The sequence below is a fragment of the Drosophila ficusphila genome, unplaced genomic scaffold (genome assembly GCF_018152265.1).
Source record: "Drosophila ficusphila isolate 14025-0441.05 unplaced genomic scaffold, ASM1815226v1 contig_286, whole genome shotgun sequence".
Lineage (NCBI taxonomy): Eukaryota > Metazoa > Arthropoda > Insecta > Diptera > Drosophilidae > Drosophila > Drosophila ficusphila.
This window is the reverse complement of record NW_025064189.1, coordinates 9761103-9782480: the sequence shown is the minus strand read 5'-3', so window position 1 is coordinate 9782480 and position 21378 is coordinate 9761103. Positions and strand designations below refer to the sequence as shown.

The following is a 21378-nucleotide window of genomic DNA, read 5'->3' as shown; positions in this document are numbered from 1 at the left end:
TTTGGATCACTCCGCCGAAAAGCGGAATAAAAACTTTTTTAAAATCGCTAAATGTAATACTATGTTTATGTGTGTGTACCTATGTACTATATATAGATCTATATATATATATATATATATATATATGTGTGTATGTTCTTGTACAAAAAAAACCAAACAAACAAACGAAAAATCAAACAAAAATACATTAACTAATTAGAAACGTTTAGGCGACGACGATGGTGCAGCCAAGCGGTGCGCCGACTTCAGAAGCTCGAATTACGATTAGGATTTCAACAAGTACCACTCCCCGATCCTCTCCGGTCTAAACTTAAGCATGTCCACCTCTATTTTGCCGGGCACCGCTGCGCAGGCGCACGAATTGTCAAGAGGCCCACACACTTGTTTTAGCAATCGTTTTGTATGTAACTTGCCCACGCCGTGTCCTGAAGGATGGCATCCGTGTGTGCCAGGTTCGGGAGAATCGTTTAACTATGAGTGTAAACTACTATGTAAACAATACAGAAATCAATAAATACTTGTCACCGCTCTGGATTGATAAAACTGAATGCGTATATAAGAACATTAAAGGTTGAATGTAAGTATTTATTTATTCCAATTTCCTCGTTTCCTTCCTTGGTATTGCGAGCGCTTTTTTTCTACAACAAAAATATAAAGGAGAACCTTAATGATAAGCCTGGTTTACTTGAAATGGTTAAAACCCTATAACTGACTGCCTGCAGAGGGAGCTGACACTTTGCTCAAGGGGTTGAACTTTACTAAAAGCCGGAAGTGTTTCCGTTTTGTCATACATATCTCATAATGACCTCGCTTTATTGATCTAATTACCATTTAACAAACCGACTCCGGATTACTTTTTGGCTGGCGCCTGAGGGGGAACGACCTCTGCGGGGGGATTTGCGTTGCGGAAGTTGGGGAACTGCTCCCAGGGAGCCGATAAGTCAAACTTGCGGAACTCCTGGGCCAACTCCAGAGGCTCACAGACAACGCGCTTCTTCTCGTCGTCGTAGCGGAGCTCCACGTAGCCGGAAAGTGGAAAGTCGCGGCGCTGGGGATGTCCCTCGAATCCGTAGTCGGTGAGAATGCGGCGCAAGTCGGGGTGGTTGGCGAAGAAAACTCCGTACATGTCCCATATCTCACGTTCGTACCAGTTGGCCGCCTTGTGCACCTCGCAAGCGGAATCCAAAGGCGTGAGTTCGTCGGTGTAGGTTTTCACGCGGATGCGGGAGTTGTAGCGCAGCGACAACAGATTGTAGACCACCTCGAAGCGGTTTTTGCGGCAGGGCACGTCTACGCCTGCAATGTCGACCAAGTTGGTGAACTGAGCCTGATGGTGATCCTTGAGGAACTGGAGTACGGGAACCACGCCCTCCGGCGCGATAAGCACCTCCAGCTCGTCACCGGCGGTGAGCTGTACCTTCTGTACGTACTTGGGAAGGCACTCGGCCACATAACGCCCGAAATCGGAGAGGTGCGAGCGAGCAACTGCGTCCGGCTGGCGGACGGTGGCTGTGGGGAAGAAGTTCGAGATGCAGTTATCTCTGGGACAAAAGGAGTCGTTACCCACGTTTATCCGCCTTCTTGGGATCCACGGGAGCCGTGCTAGCCATACGCAGGGCTGCTGTTGCTCCAGCGGGCACCACTAAATATTCATAAGTTAAAACGGATCAGTCGGAACTACGATCTGGGATGTCTACCCACCATGTTTGACCGTTAGAGCGGCCACTGCGGCCCGGGCACCCAGGTTCCTGATTAGGGCCGCCATTCTACAAACTGCTTAATATTAATTTAACAATTTGCAGGTTTTGACAATTTATGTAATGCTGAAATGTCAATACAGTTGTTGTATTTCCAGAGTTACCATGGTGCGGATCTGCCATCACACTTGGCAACCCTAGCTAGATCCGTTGTCTAAGGATACTACAATTATTTGTTTGATTTCGTTTGAATAATTTCAATTTATTTATTTCATATTTTCAGATTTTTATACTTAAAAGCACTTCAATTTTTTTTTCTTAATAACTTTTTCGATGGAAATATTGACAATTAAAAAAAAAATACCGAAGCGGTTTCTATTGCCACTTTGTAATATACCAAAACAATGCGTGCATTCGACAACCCTAAAGCGAAAACTCTGGCGTCGCGTTTGGAATTGCGAGAATTGAAATCGAAAAGTTTGTGGAAATCAATTGGAAATCAAAACACAACAAGATGGTAAGTGAAACGCGCCATTTAGAAGCTCTAAAATAACCGCGACTTGGCTTCTAGAATCACCTCAAGTGGATGGGGCACTCGTCCACGATAATGGATATACAGCGCTCGCTGCGCAACGACAGCGAGAACTGCGAAGTGGTTCTGGCCTCCAGGGACGGCGTCCGGGTGCGAGCCCACCTTTTCGTGCTTAGCACCTGCAGTGAGCTGATGCGGAACCTTTTGGTCGATGTGCCCCGTGGCCAGGAGGCCACCATCATGCTGCCCGACATTCGCGGCGATCTGCTTGAAAGTATGCTTTCATTCATCTACATGGGCGAGACCAGTCTGCCTTCCGCCTCGCTGTCCGAGTTCCTGGAGGCTATCAACCTGTTGGGCATCAAGTCGGCTATCAGCTTTGAGTGCAATCCCTCGGCCAGTCCGCCCAGTGCGGATGTGGGAAGCGGTTCGATGGCCGTTGAGACAGCTAAGTCGATAACTGGCCTGCAAATCGCCGAAGCCGAGCTACTGGATGAGGAGGAGGATGGTTCGGCACAGCCGGCCGAGACCGTGCCGACGACCGTTCTGGCAGAACCCCAGCACCAGCCCACTCACTCCAACCGGTCACTGGAGTACCTGGACGTGTACGAGCCGCCAAAGATCACCTACTCTATAGAGCACATGGACGGCCATTCGAGCGGAAACCAGTTCATCCTAACCGAAAACACGGGCACCTTTACCATCACACAGTCCGCCTCCAGCTTGACCAAGTTGGAAGCCGATGAGACAGTCGCCAGTGGTACCGAAGTGGAGCTGGTAGACGACGACGCCGAGGCGGAAATGGCGGAGGATGACTCGGAGGAACAAGACAACCAGATGATCGAGGAAGACTTCGCGGCATCAGATCCACTCATCGAGCTAGGCACTGCCGCAGAAATGGATGACGACGAGGACGTGCCGGTTGACATGGCGGACGAGGAGATCGAGGACGTAAAGCCCCGAAAGTTGCTCGAAGGCAAACCGCGGGTCCGCCGCCCGGTAAATGCAAAACCCACAAAGCGATCGCCAAGCAAACCAACGCGACTCCAGCAGTTTGTGGCACTTAAGCGGGAAATCAAAGACGATATCAACGACGCTCTGGATCTGGCGGCGGAGGCAGTGATCGTCGAGGGGTTGAGCTTACAAAAGGCCGCGGACCGCTTTGATATCTCCAAAACCGTCTTGTGGCGTCGAGTGCGCACCAATCCCGCCTACACACGCAACAACAGAGAACGACCATCGCTGCTAGAGGCCTATGAGCGCCTGAAGAACGGGGACTCGCTAAAGAGCATCAGCACAGAATTGCAGATCCCCATGTCTACGCTGCACCGGCATAAGGTTCGTCTGTCGGCGCAGGGACGTCTGCCGGACTTCGTGGCCTGCCGCAAGCGAGACACCACACCCAAGGATGAGTTGCGGGACAAACTGGCAAAGGCGGTGCACGCCTGCCTGAACGAGGGCATGTCCCAAAACCACGCGGCCAACCTGTTCGAGATCCCCAAGAGCACACTCTGGCGACACCTGCAGCGACGCTTATCCAACCAGAACCGCAAGGTCAAAAAGGAGCTGCAGGACGAGTACGAGGACGATCTCCTGATCTAGAGAGACCAAGGTTCAGGTCTGAACGATTTAGGAGTGGAGTTTTAAGTTAGCATTAAGAAGCCATTAGCTAAGCTTTTAAACTGTTTGTCCTCTCATCGATGTAAATCATTTCACCCTAGGTCTCAGCTTAGATTCTTGATTCCGCGACAGCGGAGGAGCGGGAAGAGATGCTATACTAGAGGTAGTTGCTTAGGCGTAGCTCTATCTGTAGATACCATATGCATACGTAGTTTAAGGCAATCCCTTTGTTCATGTTCCCTCGTTCATAACTAGGTGATTATGAATATAAATAAAAATTTAAACTTTTATCTTAACTCTGCTAACTCCGGTGCGTATGTGCACATACATAGATTGACTATCGATATTTTCGCTGGTTCTTCACATCCCTAACGCAATCTTTTTCCAGGAATGAAGAGTCCAAGTCGGTGGCTGAGCTATGTCCAGGTTAGCTGACCGATCGCTGCTGACGCGCTGCGAGATATTCGTTTACTTCGGCGTTTACATAGCCTACATAGTTGTGGGCCTGTACAAGATCTACGTACTCCGGGATCACATTGCCAAGGAAGCAAAGTTCCAGTTTCCCGCGGGCTGGAACTTTTATCCCTTTTCCCAGCGGAGGCGAGACGACAGCAACGATGAGCTGGAGAACTTCGGGGACTTTATTGCCAGCTTCTGGCCCTTCTACCTGCTCCACACGGTTGTCCAGGGTTTTGTTCGCTGGAAGTGTCCCCGCCTTCAGTGCCAGGGATTCGCGGCGGTGTGCGCCCTGGCGCTCTGTTTGAGCCTGGACTGGACATCGGTGTTGCTCCTGGCCACGGTGATCGCCAGCTACTACCTCGTTTCTCTGGCCAGGTCCAAGCATCTGGTGTGGCTCCTGTCCGGCGGCTGGATACTGTGCATCAATCTGCTGCAGAAGAACGAGTGGTGGACGGAACGCGTCGGATACTCGGAATACGTCCTGGTGATCGTCACTCTGTCATGGAGTGTGCTGCGTGGCTGCAGTTACTCCCTCTCCAAAATGGGGGCCCAAGAGGAGGAGCTGCAGAGGTACAACATCGTCCAGTATCTCGGCTACGCCATGTACTTCCCCTGCCTGACCTACGGACCCATCATCGGCTACCGGAGATTCGTAGATAGGAGGGAGGAGGAACAGCAGAACTGGCTGGAATTCGCCGTAGGAATAATACGCAGCGCTTTCTGGTGGCTGGTGATGCAGTGCGCCCTCCACTACTTCTACATCCACTACATGTCGCGCGATGTGCGCATGGTGGAGCTGATGGACTCGGTGTTCTGGCAGCACTCTGCCGGCTACTTCATGGGCCAGTTTTTCTTCCTCTACTATGTGGTCACTTACGGCCTGGGCATCGCCTTCGCACGGCAGGATGGCATCCCGGCGCCCAGCAGGCCGCGGTGCATCGGTCGTATCCACTTCTACTCGGACATGTGGAAGTACTTTGACGAGGGCCTCTATGAGTTCCTCTTTCAACACATCTACGCCGAGCTGTGCGGCAGGAGATCCTCTCCGGCGGCCAAGTTTGGCGCCACCGCGTTGACCTTCGCCTTTGTGTTCGTCTGGCACGGATGCTACACCTACGTGCTCATCTGGAGCATCCTGAACTTCCTCTGCCTGGCCGCGGAGAAGCTCTTCAGGGCGCTGACCTCGTTGCCGGAGTATAAGCGGATTACACAGCGCTATCTGGGAACCGTGGGCGCCCAGAGGCTCTATGCCATGATGGCCACCCAGCTCTTCATCCCAGCAGCGTTCTCCAACGTCTACTTCATCGGCGGGCAGGAGATCGGCGACTTTCTGATGCGCGGCGCCTACCTCAGCGGGGTGGGAAACTATATGGCCCTGTGCTTCTGTAGCTACTGCTTTTTTCAGTGCTCTGAGCTGCTCCTCGCCAAGTCTGATGGTCGCTTAAAAACCAAAACTAATTGACCTCGCTAAAAGTCTGCTTAGAATTACGTAAACCTTCTTTGAACAAACCAATGCAACTTGTATTATATCACGACTAAATATTTGTTTTGTGAATTTTGCAAACAGGTGTCTAGTATTTATAAAGATTCTTTGTACAAAAGAAAGATCTAATAAATCTAATTTATAATTATATTTCTTTTGGTCCTGTTGTCAATTAAACACATTCAAAATTACTAAACTTTCAATCTGATTTTCCATAACTTTCGCTTTCGCCGTTGCCCTGCCAGTCCAGCCACCTGGTTTGAGTGCATGTCGACTGAAAGTTATCGAGGAAGAGTTCGTCCAGCATTTCGTCGCAGGTCTGTGTGTGCTGCGTGTTGTACAAACCATCTGGCCAGTGGGTTTGCGTTTGGATATGCGACAATCCGAGCTCCTCGAACAATTCGTCGCAGGTCTGGGTGTACATGTGTGCGGAAGTTTGCAAACCGAACATGGATTCGTTTTCGGAGTAGGTGGGAAAATCACTATCAACTGGAGCTGGCTCTGCCATTTTTCGTTCCTCCTCGGGGAAATCCTCGGTCATAGTTCCAATGTCGCCTCTGGTATCTGGCGTTTGTGTTTGTATATCGCGCAAAAGTGGGCTTAACACTTCGTTTCTGATTTCGTTCAGATCTTCTTCCTCTGTTTGGGTCTCCATGTCCAGTTTTTGTGATGGCTGCTCCACAGAGTATGGAACATCCATAATCGGAAGAAAGCAAAGAAAATGCTCCTCTGGGGCGGGTATATTGGTGACTGTGTTTAGATTTGAATCCTCTCCTGGAGTTGGTTCAGATGGAAATTCAGTAAAGACTGCCAAGCTGGAGGTAATGTGGTTAAATTCTTGGTCTTGAACACGTAAAACAGGTGTTTCTTCCAAACAGCGAACGTTAGTTTCTTCTGCAGGCAAGGGATTAGGCACTGGATTCAATTTTCTCCAGGTGTCAAGCGAAGGAATAGCCACTTTGACGGGCTGCAGCTCCTCCATGAAATGGTTTTTGCGCCGCATGTGCGTCCTCAATCCGGCCTTGCTGTTGTAGGTAAGTTCGCATACGGGACACTTGTGCTCCGAGCATCTATGCTTGTGCAGGTGATGCTGCAGCAGGAACTTCTCACCGCATCCCTGGCACTTGTAGTTCTTGTCCAGGTGGCTTTTCTGATAGTGCTGTCGCAGCAGCCGCAGGCTGGAGAAGCTGCGAACTCCCTTGCTCGCAACATGGTAGATGCACTTTTCCACTGGACACTGAAAGACGGTGTTTGCTCCGCTCTGTGAGGGTGGGAGAACCTCCTGGTGGCGTTGGCGCAGGTGCAATTGATAATGACTAAGGTTGCCAAACACCAGGTTAGGACACTTCTGGCACCTGTGTTCCCGCACGGGTAGAAGTTCGCTAATTTCCGGCGTAAAAGTAAATTTCTTATTAGTGATGGCCATCTCTGTTGCTTTGGGAAAGGACCTTTATCGAAATATGAAGTGTGTTAATCAATGCCTATCGATAGCTTTTTTTACAGTTCAACATACGGTCACTCTTCCACGAGAAATTTATTATTATAACGTATACGTCGCTTACAAAATTCGAGGTAACGATCGCTTTCGAAAGAATATTTGTGCAGGTGTGACAAGCTATAAATAACAACCAAATAAGGGCAATCAATAGAAGCCTTTAAATAAAAAAAGATAAACCAAAAATGAGATGAAAAGATGAGCCCTGTCTGGGTGCATTCAAACCTATACCAAGAAATACCTCGGTGTGCGTGCGAATAAAAATATACATTAAAAATTAGCGCAAATTAAATCGGGTTTATTTTTGTGGCCATATTGTGGCAAATGATACTACGGACTGTGAAAGTCCCACGATTAAATTACCATTAAAAAAGCAGTTCCAAGTGGATAACTCACCCACACATTCACACACCTGTAAACCCATAACATTTGACTCTTGTTTTTACCACGCCCCCCGCGTCCTTCCCGCCTACAAAGTGGCTATTTTTGGCGCGACTACGTCATCTGTGGCATCGGCCAAAAACATCTGGCGGTGCGAAAGATAATGTGCTTGGTACTCCTATTCACATCATACGAAACAACATCATCATCGCGAGAGAGGGAGGGTTTCATTTTCGAATTCGGTTCCGTTCCAAAAAGCGGTCTTAAAAGGGCGTCGTCAAGGTCGCCCAAAACCAAAATCCAGTTCTAATCATGAACTCCCTTTGAAATTTGGGTAATTGCGAGCAATTTCACTCAAATGTATCTCCGAAATGTCTTACATTTTCCGGTTTACCTGCCTTATTACTGGGTAATTTGATTTACGGCTCTTTTGTTGCACGTAAAGACCTTAGAACTAAAGTTCGATTCATTAAATTTACATATGATGGAGAAATACACGAAAGCGTTGTCTGAAATTAACACACAGGCTAAAATTAAATACATACTAAGGCGTTTTTTAAATCTCTTCTGATTGCTTTGAGTGGCAGACCTTGTACGCACAGACATACAAACATCTGAAAATTCTAATTTATTATACCCTTTCTGAAAGTAACATCAATCTGGCTTGAATTGGATTTGGAATAATTTTAAATGTTGCTCAAGCCCTTACTACTTTCAAGATATAATCTAGAAGCAAAAGCACAGGTGTTTTATTGAATTGTATGATCTTCAAAATTAGGACTACTTTCTCTATTATGAAAATGTGTTAGATTCGATACGGTGTTCTCTAAGATTGTCTCGTAACAGTTATAGATTAGCATCCCGTCTGCATTTATCGAATAACTAAGATAAGATAGTCTAGCAAAAACAAGTTATTAAAAATTTTAACTAGCTAGGGGATTTAGTTAATGTCTGCAGTAAACTGATTAATTTAAGCATTAAGTCCAAAACGCGAGGTTATCGCACCTTTAAAGTGAAGATTCTTTTGAGCTGAGATAATGATGAATGCGGCGAAGTCCACAAGTCTGACGTAATCGCTGCGGTTGCACATAAGATAGATTTCTGGGCTACAGATGAACGCCGATGTGTAGTGACTGCTGAGAAGACTCAATTTAAGTTCCACAAATCACAAACCTGGAATGAGATCTACCTATGTAAAAGAATCATATGTTAATTGGATTAACGCTTGCTTTAATTGAGTATAAACCAAATCGAAGTCGATTAATGGCTTGAGATTCGGTATTAATGCACTTCGCCCACATACGTCATCGTATCTGAGGTTATTTCCGCCAAGTGCAGCTGGTTTTTGCCGATTGTTGGCGTTCTGGCCAAGAAACAGACATCTGGTTCTCCGCTTTATCCATATTATACTTCCGCCTGCAACTATGTGGTTTCGTTCGGGACACATTGTACATTTCTGTTTGTATGCAATCGCATGGTGAAAGTTGCCGCAGTTTGGATGAGGGGCAGGTCATTGTACACGAGCTCTTAAAGTTGAGTGCCTTTCGTCTGATCGCCAGACTTGTTGAAACAATTGCACAGCTTTGGCACTTGTCGTCACATATGTAGATCCAATTCATCAATGCTTCCACCGAATGGATAGTCAATAACTTCGTGACTCCCATACCTTGATGAGATTTCAGTTGGTTATTGTCTTCAGACCGTATCTTTTATTCGAAAATCAACATTAAAAACTATTGATCTTCTTCAAAATTCATTTTTTGAAATTCAAGATAACCTTGGTAGTCGTTCTGAGTTTAAATACACTTATTATTTGATTCTAAATAGAGTATTTGGAGCATGTTTTAGGGTCTCTCTAGAGGCTTGCTCTTTAATAGATTCGTGTGCGTGCCAAAAGAGCGAAAATGACTCACAGTAAATGCGGTGCTGACCAATGGGCTGTGTGCTATTTTCAGCGGCATTATTTTGAATCAACTCATTACTGGTTGTTTACCTTTCCCAATACTTTTTTTGATGTTCTTAAAACTGAATTCTATTTATCTTTGGAATTTTAAGGCTTAAAGTTTACGCATCCCAACTCAAACAGAGAAAAGAATCTTATCGAAAGAAATTGTTTGATGATTATTCGAAAATGGGTGATAGTAAATTTCATTTTAGATTCAGATAAATGCTTGTCCCGTTTTGTGCAATCTAAATCTAAAAAACTATCCAATTATTTTCTCCTTTGCAGCTACTAAAGTCTTCAAGTGCATTTACTAGCCTAAAATAATGAGTAAACCGGGCAGTGCTCCTCCGCAATTCACCTATGTGCCGCCCCCCTCGGCACCGCCCTCTTACCAGGAGGCGGTGGGCGGGGTGAAACCCGTGGGTCCATACACGCCCGTTGTGGCTCCAGCGACCACGGCGAACACCACGATCGTGACCACGGTGGTGCCCATCAGTCGCACCTCGACGCACATGATCTGTCCATCGTGCCACGCCGAGATTGAGACGACCACGCGTACCGAGCCCGGAATGATTGCCTACTTGTCCGGATTTTTGATTGCCCTCTTTGGGTAAGTGTAATATCATACATTCGATCGTTCGAATTTTTTGAACTTATTTTCCATTTAATCACCATTTGATATTTTTAGCTGCTGGCTGGGATGCTGCCTGATACCTTGCTGCATCGACGACTGTATGGATGTTCACCACTCGTGCCCCAATTGCCGGGCATACTTGGGGCGCTACCGTCGATAAGATCCTGCCACCATGCCATCCGATTCAGTGGTGTACTGTGTTTAAATTTAAGCAAGCGTTTTTGCCTTTATTTATTTAATTGTAGTAATGTCGTTTGGATTCCACAGCGAAGGCAGATGGAACGAGCCCAGGCTTCCCCTAAAACTAATGCTAACCTGCTAAAATTTCTTCGCCGTCTTATATATATTGATTCGCCCTCTTTAACTGTTACGTCATTGTTTCTGCCACGTTTAAAATAGTAATATGTACACAATTAACTATTCAATCCTTCGCGGACAGGACAACTACTACGAAAATGAAAAATCAAATTCGCTTCACCATGTATTATAAATGCCTGAGCACAAGCTTTGTAAAGTCGCATGATTGTCCAGCGCGAAAAATAAACCTTAAAATATATGTACAAATTGTAATCTATTCAAGATCAGCTTCGGTTTTTTGCACAATGTTTCATAAGTATAAATGATACAGAAAGGATGTAGTCAAAAAGACAAATAACGCGATGTTTTTGTAACAATTTGAAATTTAGCGAAAGTGCATATTGTATACCAGAAAGCTAATCTCTGTATTAATTAATCACCAATTCTATATATTTGACTTTTTATTTTTAAATAAAACCGAAATTGTCACTAAATGAATTGAATTTGTTTGATTTAAAAACCCTTATAAATATACATATGTTTAATGGCTAAGAAAGTAGCCTGAGTTAACATATGATATTTAGTTTCATTTTTATTGTTCATATGATTTGGATAAAAGCTATTCAAATATAATCATTGAATAAAAACGTTACACTTAAATGTTTATTAAAAATTAAAATTTAAAAATTTGATGTATATTTTTTTAAGAAGCAGTATATTTTAACGGTAGATCGTCTGGCCACACTGTTTTTACCATCTTGCGTTTGTTTGGCTTTTTCTCGATCTTGTGGGCATATCGACAGATTAGTAAATAATAAAGGTATATTGAACGGTTAATAAATATTTAGGGAATTTGGAAGAACTCCTTATACTTCTGCGCAATCCCACATTGTTCGAACATTCACTCCTGTCGCCAATAACCGCGGATACCCACGAATCTAGGTCGCACGTGTTTGGATGTTTATGGTGACCAATTTGAAGGTCCCGGGATTAGCGCTTAGTGTCACCCGTTTACGTCACTACTTTCGAAACATGGACGCGAAGGAGCTGCAGCCACCTGCTGCGGTGCGCGGGATGCAGGAGCTTCGAAGAGACGAGTTCCGGAAGAGCGTCCAAGTGCCCCGATTACGGGTGCCCGAAGCCCAAGTACAACGAGTTATGCCGCTGGTCAAGCGGTTTCTGCTAAAAATGGAGCACCTGCACCCGGTCCGAGCGGTAGACCAGTCCCGCGAAATCTTGCTGCACCCGACTCCAATTAAGGACTGGGAGTGCCTCCCCACGGAGGATCTGCAAGAGCAGCAGGTCACCGCAGAGAATTTCTCCTTTAGCGAGCTCGAGCTGGGCTACGAGAACTGGAGTGCCAACGAGATCCTGAAGAGCGTGCTGCCTGCGGAAGAGGAGGGACTCACCTCTTACTCCCGCATCGGCCACATTGCCCATCTTAATCTCCGGGAGCACCTACTGCCCTACAAGCAGCTAATAGGCCAAGTGCTCCGCGATAAGCTGCCCAACTGCCGCACGGTGGTCAACAAGGCCGCCTCCATAGACAACACCTACCGCAACTTCCAGCTAGAGCTGATCTGTGGCGACGCTGATTACCAGGTGGAGACCAAGGAGAACGGCGTTCCCTTCGAGTTCGACTTCTCTAAAGTGTACTGGAATCCACGACTCTCGACGGAGCACGAAAGGATTGTCAAGATGCTGCGATCGGGAGATGTTCTCTACGACGTATTTGCTGGCGTCGGACCTTTTAGTGTTCCCGCGGCCAAGAAGCGCTGCCACGTTCTGGCCAACGACCTCAATCCCGTCAGCTTCCACTGGCTGCAGCACAACGCCAAGCGGAACAAGTGCCTTTCCCAAATAAAAATGTTCAACCAGGACGGGAGGCAGTTCATAGTCGATGAGGTGCGCGAGGATTTGCTAAAGCGTCTGCTGACCACAGATACTACCTCCTACGCCATACACATAACTATGAATTTACCAGCCATGGCCGTGGAGTTTCTAGACGCTTTTCGAGGTCTCTACAAGCCGGAGGAACTGGCCGAGTTGCCTCAAAGGGTTTCCTACCCCATCGTCCATGTCTACTCCTTTGCCAAGGGCGACAACACCAAGGAGTTGGTGAGGCAACTGGTGGAGAGCAATCTGGGGGCCAGTCTCGACGAGGACCTGCTGGAGGGAATCAGCTTTGTCAGGAACGTGGCCCCCAACAAGGACATGTACAGGGTGTCGTTTAGGCTAACCCAGCACCTGCTAACCACCCCGAAGGAGATCGAAGGCTCGAGAAAGCGTTGTGCGTCGGAGGAGCCGCTGGCAGCCAGCAAAGTGAAATGTGTTTGATACTCTTACAATAGATGCAATAAAGTTGTGACTGTCAAACCTAAAAAAGAATCTTTTTGTACCTATTTTCAGATGGGGCGCAACAAGGCGAACAACAAGAAGGTGGCTCCTGGAGCCGGCAAGCCAAAGACGGCGCTCAACAAGTCGAAGAAGGCCAAGAACGTCTTCAAAGTGGGCGACGGCAACAAGGGCAAGGGCAAGAAGCCCAAGGAGGTGCAGGGCAAGCTCAAGCAGGTGAGTGGGCTGACTTCTACTCAAAAAGAAGAATCCCCGCACTCAAGGGTCCAACTTACAGATCAAGGAGTCCGTGAAGGCCAAGCAGGAGAAGGTGGACGCCAGCCTGAAGACACTGCACAAGGACCTGGTGGTCAAGAAACCCAAGGCCCCGGTGGCACCCATCAAGAACAACAAGAAGAAGGGGGCCAATGCCCAGAAAGTCTCCGACACACTCGGCAAACTCAAGTTCTAAGGAACTAAACCAAAATCAGTAGTAGAAGTAGTTAGTCCCCATTTATTGTTACATTTGCTAGGGCAAGGATAATCCAAAATATACGATCGCTAGGTGGGCAGTGATGGAAGGTTTTCATGTAGGTAGGTAGGTCGCTCTTTCTATTCCCAATCAATACTCAGATGCCTTGACCTATTTTGTGATTTCATTCCGTTTACAATCTAATACCTGATAATTGTAGTTTTCAAGGAAAAAAGTCTCTAGTATTTATCGTTGATCCCCTTTTTTATTTGAAGAATATTATGCGTTTTTTTTGTATATTTACACAAGTGTACCCTTTACACTACCTATGACCAATAAGAATGTGTTTTAAAAACTATCTAAGGATGAATAACCTTCCCATCACTGCTCACTGGCAACCTAGACAACCACAACATCAACGTTTACTGGAGGCAGAACTGCTCCCGGGATTACAGTAGGGGCAGTTGGAGTCACAGGAGCAGCAGTGGTTGATTCAGTAGTTCCATTTACAGCACTCCAGCCGAAGAGCTCCCTTATGATGCCATCCAACTGGACCGTATCGATGCCCGCCCGCTGGAGATCGGTGATAACCTGGGCAGTTTCGACAGAAGCCAGCCAGCGATCGTAGACCACCCCCAATCCCTGTAATCTGGACCAGAACTGGGCGAAGATGCCCTGCTGCAGCACCTTGGCATTGATGTGTGCCCGGATGGCAGGGAGGGGGAAGTAGAGTTGCACCTCGCTGAGGAATCCCTGCCAGCCGAAAACGGTGCCCGACCAATAGGGGAATTGGTTGAGCAGGCTCACCTTCAGCCGCTGCTCCTCCCACTCGAAGGATCCGCCTGAGGCCACGAGCTGCTGGTCCACCCACTGCAGGAACAGTATGAGTTCCGGCTGGGAGAGGAGTCGCCATCGGGCAGTGAACGCGGCGTTGCTGTTGATTGCTCGCACGAAGCCCTGGAACTGGGCGTCGTTGATGAGGTAGCGCACCAGGAGCTGATTCAGGGGCTTGAACTGGATCAGTCGTTGGATCTCCTCCAGATCCTGGGATAAAGTTGGCGGCGGAGCCAAGGTGGCAGGAGGTGGCTGGGCAAATAGGCCGCCAGTTGGAGCCACCAGCTGAGGAGGCCACTGCGCCAGGGATCCAGTGACCAGCGCGATCAGAAAGAGCCAGCCCAGAGTAATAGCCATGACTGGGGATCAACCTAAGATGACTGCCTGCTCCAATTCACACGCCCTTTTATACCCCCAGCACCTTTTTTTTATCTTCTGATTGCGTCTCCCGGAATTTGGCGCAGCATCTCTGTTGACAATTGTCGTCGTATGATAAGCGCTTACTCGCGATTCGATCTGTTTATGGGTTTACCCACTCTCAAATCCCCCACGGAAGTTTGTGTCTTGGCCAAAATAGGTTGAGGGCAAACAAGGCCAGAAGAAAGTAGCTATATCATACGAATTCATAACATGCTAAGCTTTATTTTCAAAGTGAATCACCAACAATCCACAAAGAACCGCAAACGAACACTTCATAACGTAGGATTTACATAGCTCCACATACATACACAAGGCAAAACAAAACTAAGGGATATAGACTTCTTATTCTTGGGGATAATGGCGAATCAATTCTTTGCCAAAGAGTCTGGCAAGACTGATGCTCGCAGATGAATAATTTAGTGAATGGAGGTGCTTTTGCACCAAGGTGATGGTGATAAGATATGGATACGATTAGTTAATGGTTGTCAATTGATTACTTGATTTCCCTGCTCTGGTTTTTAAAGTTAATAAAAACAAAAGCTTTTCCAAATAATGAGGATTGAAGAGTCCTTCAAATGGGGGTAAAGAAATAAAACTTGCAGGGATTTACGTATACAGATTGCAGTACGATGTACGCGGGGGATACTCTCATCTTTAGCTTAAGACGTATAAATAAGTCGTATGTAAAAGTAACTTAACTTAACCGATAAACGCATGTGAGTGGGAGCAGGGGATGGGATTCCGGTGTCCTTCGGTCTAGCTGCCCTGCCCGTTCATCCGGCGACGCAGCCAACCAGGTATATAGCCGCGCACGGCCTCGCCCAGCTGGCGGTAGATGATCAGGCCGAGGATGGGCAGCACCAGGCGGGCGTCCTTGAACAAGTACACGTAGCAGGCGACGAGGAAGAGCACCAGGTCCGTGCAGTAGCTCAGGGCCGAGCGGACCTTCTCGTGGGCCTGCTCCTCCGACTGGAGGATGGCCAGCGCGGCGGCCTTCTGCAGCAGATCCCTGTCGGCGCTGGAGGGGATTAGGGCTGACTGCTCCGCCTCTGCAGCCGCCGGCCTGGTCAGCGAGGCGTCGCGCGACCGCGTGCTCGAGGGCACCCGCCGCCGAATCACCCTCTTCACCTTCACCAGCCGAGTCCTGCCCCTCGCATCCGGACGCGCCTCCACCATCTCGCTCATTACGCTCTCCGTCTCGGACTCGCTCTTCTTCTTCGACTTGGGCGGAGGCACCACCAGTACAGTGGGGTACTCCGGCTCCTCCGGCTCGAACTGGTTATCATCCGGCTGGGCGGGCTGTGGGGACTCCGCCTCTCCGGAGTCTGGCGACCGGTGGAATGCCAGAGAACTGGCTGCATCGCGGACATGGACCAGCTGCTCCCGTTCCGAGATGGAGAGACGCCGTTCCCTCACCACAGGAGGAGCCAGCAGCATGTCGTCGCTGGCCAGCCGCTTCTTCAGCTCCTCCGCGTGCGAAAGCCCCTCCTCCTCGTCCGTTTCCGCCGACGCCTTGGCCGCCGCCCGCTTCAGTTCGTCGCGGTCCAAGTAGAGCGGCGTGTGGTAGCGGTGCGAGCTGCCCACCTCGCGCACCAGATCGCTGTAGTGGTCCACCGCCGCATGGGCCTCCTCCTGCATGAGGCGCTCCTCCTCCAGGCGCCGCAGCTCCTCCTCCTCCTTGGCCCTTCGCTTGGCCTCCAAGTCAGCCGCGATCGCCGCCGCATTGGTGCTCTCCAGCGGATTGGAGATCTCCTCGTTGGCCTCCGTGTTCTTCTCCGTGGCCGATCGCTTGTCGCGGCTGAAGAACGACTTGATCCCCTTGGCCAGGTCCATTTTGAGGGTGCTGGGGTTGCTGGCAGCCACTGGATTAGCTGGATTCGGCGGCACAATTGTGGGTGTTGGTTCGCTGCTCGGGAGGGGGCTTATCGACTGCTCCACATGCTCGTTGGAGGACCTCTTCAGGATCGGCTTGGGCACAAAGTCCGGACTGGGCAGTGGCACTGGTCGGTTGAGCACCACGGCCGCCTGCTCCGGAGTGGGAGCTCTGTAGGGCGTAAAGGTTCCCGCCCCCATGCTCCGCGGATGATAGGTCTCCAGATCCCGGGGACTGGGTGAGCGGGTGCGCGCCATCAGCTCCATCTTGAACTTCTCGATGGAGTCTTGCTCCGAGGAGGCAGTGCTCTCGGTGTAGTCCGATCCGAGGTCGTTGCTGGACTGCTGCTGCAGCTGCTTCTGCGGCGGATACTCCGCCTCCACGTCCTCATCGAAGTCCAAGTCCATATCCTCGCTGTCATCCTCGGTGCTCTCAGTCAGGTGCTCCTCTTCCACCTCCTCCTCCTGCTCCCGAATATCCTGTTTCGTGTCCAGGGGCAATTGCCCAGTGGTGTTCATACGTGACAAGTTACCCAACTCGTTGACGTTCTCCCTCGAGTCCCATTTGCGGGAAATAGACACCATGTCCGCCGACTGGCGGCGCAGTTCGCTCCTCCTCTCGAAGGACAACCGCTCCGCCTCCGAAATGGAACCCAGACGCTTGCGCAGATTGGCGGGCGTTTGATGGGGCGGCGCCGGAGCGGCGAGCTTGTCCTGCGACGTCTTGCGGGACTTGGAAGCCTGCTCCAGCTCCACTGCCTCGTAGAACCGCGCCATCGCCCTCTCGTACAGGAGTTCCGTGGAGCTGACGGAGCGACGCAGCGGGAAGGTCGTGTGCAAGTTTGTGAACTCCAGAAAGGCCAGGTCCGGGGCAGAAATCGAAATGGGCGGCGGCTGAATGGCGTCTTCCAGGTCCAGCTCAAAGGAATCTTGTTCTGGGAGCAAGAAACAGGGATTAGATTCAGTGTGGTCTTAGCATTAGTGAATATTAGTGGAGCTTTTGAGTGATTTGCAATCCCTATAAAAGAGAAATCCTTATAAGGTGTACCTTTCATAGTATGATTATGGATTAAGAGAGTCAATAAAGGTTAGCATCATTGATTCGCAAAAGAATGATGAAATGATTATAATGTGGTAGGTGTTATAAGTATGCTTGTGGATTAGGTGAAGCGATGATATGTAATCCCAATCCCGATCCGATTAACTGCATACGTACTGTCCTTATCCTTGACCTTGCTGTTCTTGTCGAACACGACGAGCATGAACTCGTTGCTCGTGTGCACTTCGTCGTGCTTGTCGGCTGACCTGGAGAAGCGCCTTGCGTTGGACTGGGATTTACTAGCTGGCTCTGGCGAGGGCGATTTCGAGGGCTCCTGCTTCGGAGACGGAGGCTCCTCCTCCTGCGGCGTTGGAGGTGCACTGATCTCGATGGTGGGCAGCTTCTCACCAATGACGGCCGACATCCCGGAGGCCACTGCGAGGGCCAAGGTGGGCACGTTTCTGGCCGGGCTCAGGGTCTGCCCGGAGAAGCGTCTCACATTCTGGTTGACACCTAGTTGAACGGGCTCCGCACTCCTCAGCAGAGCCGGAGTGATTTTAATGGGTTCCGGGGGCGTCGGACTCTTGCGCAGTGGCGCCGGCTGCCTCTTGTTCGGTGGACTCAAGCTCCTCTTGCGATTCGGAGAGGCCTTTGCCGGTTTTTCCTTCGGGGGAGTAGGCAAGGGTTGTGGTTGTGGCTGTGCTGGTGACCTCTCCTTTGCGACTCCCGGCGGCTTCGGATTGAACAACTTAAAGGAAGTGGCAGTAGGTGACTTGGGTGTCTTCGGTGACTTGGGAGTGGGTTCCGGTTTCTCCACCGGTGTCAAAGTGGTGGTCACCAGAGTCAAATTGAGCTTCGGGTTGGAGTCAGCCGCAGCGGGCTTGCTGCCCAGATCAGCGCTGCTCAGCGAAGGACTCTTCCTCACATCCATCTTCAGAGCCTGGTCTGAGGTTCCGTAGGACATCTCGTGGGTCAGTTGCTCGTTGTCGACCAGCTGGGGCTTGGGTTTCCGCTTCACACTGGGCGACTGCTTGGGCGACATTCCCGTGGAGGCATCTGCATGCGGACGTGGTGGCGACAGAGTCTTCCGACGTGGTGGCACCTGCACCGCTCCAGCTGCTCCCTTGGGCTTGTCCTTCTCATCTCCTGCAATTCTAGTGGCCGACTTCGGCTTCGTGATTCCCCTCTTGGGATCGGGTATGAAAAGCAGTTCGGACTCCCCGGAGGGCTCACTCAGGCCATAGGGATTCTCCGCCTTCACCCTGAACTTGTACTCCGAGCCCTCTATCAGATCATGCAGCGTGGTGCTCAGTGCCCTCGTGGTGGCAGCCTTGAGCCAAACATTCCAGCCCACTCGGAAGTACTCCACTATGTAGTTTCCGATCTTGCAGCCTCCGTCGTCCAGAGGAGCCGTCCACGAAAGAGTGGCCGACTTGCCGAAGGACATGTTCAGCTTGGGAGTTCCTGGGGGGTTCGGTCTGGCCGTAACCGTGACCAGAAAGGAGGTGCTGTCCTCGCCCAGTCGGTTCCACGCCTTGACCATGTACTCCCCCCGATCCTCCCGCAAAACATTGTCGATCTTGAGCAGCGAGTTCTTCTCCGTGTTGGTGATCTGCAATGGATTGAACAGGTACCATGCTCAGATTATAGTGTGACTTACTTATCACTGGTTTCGTTGCATTTTTGTGGGTCACGCCAGAATAAAGTTAAGTTACCCACCTCGAAGCGTCCACCTGGAGCTATGACCTCGCCCTCGTGGAGCCACGTAATGGCGGGTGGTGGTTGACCGGCCACGCCCACTTTGAGACGCAGCACCTCGTCCGCCTCCACAATCAGTCCATCCTCATAGGTACGTGGCAGTCGGATCTTCGGAGGAGCCTGCACCATCAGTCGCGCCTTGGTGATCACATGACCCGCTCGATTGGTGGCCGTGCACTTGATCTCTCCCTCGTCGGTTAGAGCCACCTGGTGGATCACCAGGACACTGGCCTCGTTATCATTCACGATCTTCGTGCGCCGGCTGCTGAAGATCTCGTAGCCATCCTTGAACCAATTGATCTCAGGAGGCGGTTCCCCCAGTATTCTCACTCGGAACTCGATGCGCTCATCCTCCACGGCGTCCATGTCCACGAGCTCGTCGATAAAACGGGGCACTGTTATGGCGTTCCTCTGCAGAGTCACCGTCAGCGGATCGGATAACTCACTCGCGTCGGAACGACCCACAATGTTCTCGGCAAAGCATCGGAACTGGTAGCGCCATCCTGGCTCCAATCCACTGATGCACACATCGCATCGGTCCACCGGAGTGGGCGTGGCCCTCACCCAATGGGGCGACCCCATGCGCCGGTGCTCCACAGTGTAGCCTGTGATGGGGGAACCTCCGTCGTGGAGTGGGCGCTCCCAGCGCAGGTTCACGACATCCGGTTGCTGTTCCGGAAGAGCAACCGGTGTCAGGATGGGCCTGCCGGGTGGTGAAGGTCGCTCTAATTGGGAGTAACAGAATAAAATCAATTTCGCCCAAGGCCCTAATATATTTCTTAGACCTATAAGTTAGTACCACATTCTCTCAATGTTAAAAAAAAAGGTTAAAGGGCGGTTTTGGGTCAACTTTATAAAAACGCATTCGGAAACGTGTAGAAATGTGACATGAATTAAATTTTTTAATGTAGCTTTTTAAGATTTAAAATGCGCAAAAAATTGTTGGAGTTGTTTATCCCTTGAGTTTGACATTAAGCGAAATGTTTGAAATCGTGATTGAACTGAGTCATCTTTTCCTAAGTGATGCTGCGGTTAAAAATCCTTTAAAAATATTGCGGGGGAACTATCTCAGCATAATGGTTCTTTCGCTATGCGAACGACAACATTACTTTGACGATGTGAGGTTTTTGGGGCCAAACAGATGAACACGGCAACCACTGAGTGTGCGAGTGGCTATAAATAGTCGAATTTCTAGCGCTCCCACCAGCCGTCGAGCTATGTGGGCCTGCCTGCTCTTTGGGGCCCCCATCTGATGTCTCGAAATTCGGGAAGGGATTCGGACTGGGATTCCACTGCGTTCCGGTGTCTTTACTTGCCTGCCGATTTCCAATGGACATTCTTCTTGGGTCGACTGCTCTGCGGATGCGTATGCAGCTTGCCAGGCTGATTTCCCATCTCGGGATGTTAGATATTTAACCTATTTGCAATATTGTGCTTGCCTATACTAAAAATAGACAGTCGAAATTAACTTGGGACACTCGCGGACCCGTCGTTTTTGCTTCGCCAATAAGGACACTTTGAACTCGAACTATATTTACTCCGAATGGTTTAATTACTAGTAATGTAACTTTTGTAGCGTTTGTATTTTGTTTGCCAGCGCTGCCATTTTGCGGCGTTAAATAATCTGTCCGTCAGGCAGTCAGCATCCTCCTCCGATCCACGAGCGAGCCGAGCGCTTCTCTTCTCGATTCTAAAGCTTTCTGCTCTTTTTCAAAAATGAAATTCCAACAAATCCGTTTGGTGTCGATAGTAGTTATCGATATCGATAGCGCTGGCAGTGGATGTGGCGAAAGGGGAAGCACCAGTGTCTGGTTGTTTCAAAGTCATATACATACAGTTGCAAAACAAAACTAACACTCCAACGGGAAAGTGGGAAGTTGGTTTTTAGTTAACTGGAAATCTTGCTCCTTTTAGCAGGCAGTAGTGTAGGAATAGAAAATATCGGATTGCTAAACGGAGTGTTTTTCTGAATAACATCAATATCAGGTCACTTATGCGCTGTGCGATTTCTGTGGCATCCTGATTATTATATTTTTAACAAAAAAAATCAGCAATCCTATGATTTACACCAAATCAAAAACCCTTATTCTCATTTTTAAGTATTGT

The 21378-nt window shown here is 49.3% G+C and overlaps 9 protein-coding genes across 10 annotated transcripts; 5 read left to right on the top strand and 4 right to left on the bottom strand.

Moving 5' to 3' along the window:
- Nucleotides 1–774: 774 nt before the first annotated feature.
- On the bottom strand, nucleotides 775–1854 carry LOC108099067 (NADH dehydrogenase [ubiquinone] iron-sulfur protein 3, mitochondrial). Its single transcript, XM_017202342.2, has 3 exons — nucleotides 1702–1854; nucleotides 1568–1642; nucleotides 775–1509 (listed from the first exon to the last, which is right to left on the bottom strand). Exons 1-3 carry the CDS (start codon nucleotides 1763–1765, stop codon nucleotides 851–853), a joined length of 798 nt encoding a protein of 265 aa, XP_017057831.1. The 5' UTR covers nucleotides 1766–1854; the 3' UTR covers nucleotides 775–850.
- Nucleotides 1855–2117: 263 nt separating this feature from the next.
- On the top strand, nucleotides 2118–4145 carry LOC108099062 (modifier of mdg4). Its single transcript, XM_017202338.2, has 2 exons — nucleotides 2118–2214; nucleotides 2269–4145. The coding sequence occupies exons 1-2, from the start codon at nucleotides 2212–2214 to the stop codon at nucleotides 3829–3831; spliced, it is 1566 nt and encodes a 521-aa protein (XP_017057827.1). The 5' UTR covers nucleotides 2118–2211; the 3' UTR covers nucleotides 3832–4145.
- Nucleotides 4146–4219: 74 nt separating this feature from the next.
- LOC108099063 (protein-cysteine N-palmitoyltransferase Rasp) lies at nucleotides 4220–5941 on the top strand. The gene has a single exon (XM_017202339.1). The coding sequence runs from the start codon at nucleotides 4268–4270 to the stop codon at nucleotides 5768–5770; it is 1503 nt and encodes a 500-aa protein (XP_017057828.1). The 5' UTR covers nucleotides 4220–4267; the 3' UTR covers nucleotides 5771–5941.
- Nucleotides 5855–7226, bottom strand: LOC108099066. Its single transcript, XM_017202341.1, has one exon. The coding sequence runs from the start codon at nucleotides 7215–7217 to the stop codon at nucleotides 5991–5993; it is 1227 nt and encodes a 408-aa protein (XP_017057830.1). The 5' UTR covers nucleotides 7218–7226; the 3' UTR covers nucleotides 5855–5990.
- A 67-nt stretch (nucleotides 7227–7293) lies between these two features.
- On the top strand, nucleotides 7294–11041 carry LOC108099212 (LITAF domain-containing protein). Of its 2 annotated transcripts, none has more exons than XM_017202591.1 (3): nucleotides 7294–7363; nucleotides 9898–10222; nucleotides 10301–11041. In XM_017202591.1, the coding sequence occupies exons 2-3, from the start codon at nucleotides 9936–9938 to the stop codon at nucleotides 10404–10406; spliced, it is 393 nt and encodes a 130-aa protein (XP_017058080.1). In that variant the 5' UTR covers nucleotides 7294–7363; nucleotides 9898–9935; the 3' UTR covers nucleotides 10407–11041. The 2 variants fall into 2 exon arrangements, with proteins under 2 accessions (XP_017058080.1, XP_017058081.1); XM_017202592.1 differs by having other exon boundaries at nucleotides 7312–7396.
- Nucleotides 11042–11273: 232 nt separating this feature from the next.
- Nucleotides 11274–13762, top strand: LOC108099156. The gene is made up of 3 exons (XM_017202500.1): nucleotides 11274–11363; nucleotides 12953–13114; nucleotides 13176–13762. Exons 2-3 carry the CDS (start codon nucleotides 12953–12955, stop codon nucleotides 13347–13349), a joined length of 336 nt encoding a protein of 111 aa, XP_017057989.1. The 5' UTR covers nucleotides 11274–11363; the 3' UTR covers nucleotides 13350–13762.
- LOC108099154 (tRNA (guanine(37)-N1)-methyltransferase) lies at nucleotides 11375–12928 on the top strand. Its single transcript, XM_017202498.1, has one exon. The coding sequence runs from the start codon at nucleotides 11501–11503 to the stop codon at nucleotides 12878–12880; it is 1380 nt and encodes a 459-aa protein (XP_017057987.1). The 5' UTR covers nucleotides 11375–11500; the 3' UTR covers nucleotides 12881–12928.
- LOC108099155 lies at nucleotides 13749–14710 on the bottom strand. The gene has a single exon (XM_017202499.2). The coding sequence runs from the start codon at nucleotides 14538–14540 to the stop codon at nucleotides 13749–13751; it is 792 nt and encodes a 263-aa protein (XP_017057988.1). The 5' UTR covers nucleotides 14541–14710.
- A 95-nt stretch (nucleotides 14711–14805) lies between these two features.
- LOC108099152 (muscle M-line assembly protein unc-89) lies at nucleotides 14806–20960 on the bottom strand. Its single transcript, XM_017202497.1, has 4 exons — nucleotides 20589–20960; nucleotides 19234–19997; nucleotides 17692–19126; nucleotides 14806–17410 (listed from the first exon to the last, which is right to left on the bottom strand). The coding sequence occupies exons 1-4, from the start codon at nucleotides 20665–20667 to the stop codon at nucleotides 15360–15362; spliced, it is 4329 nt and encodes a 1442-aa protein (XP_017057986.1). The 5' UTR covers nucleotides 20668–20960; the 3' UTR covers nucleotides 14806–15359.
- Nucleotides 20961–21378: the final 418 nt, after the last annotated feature.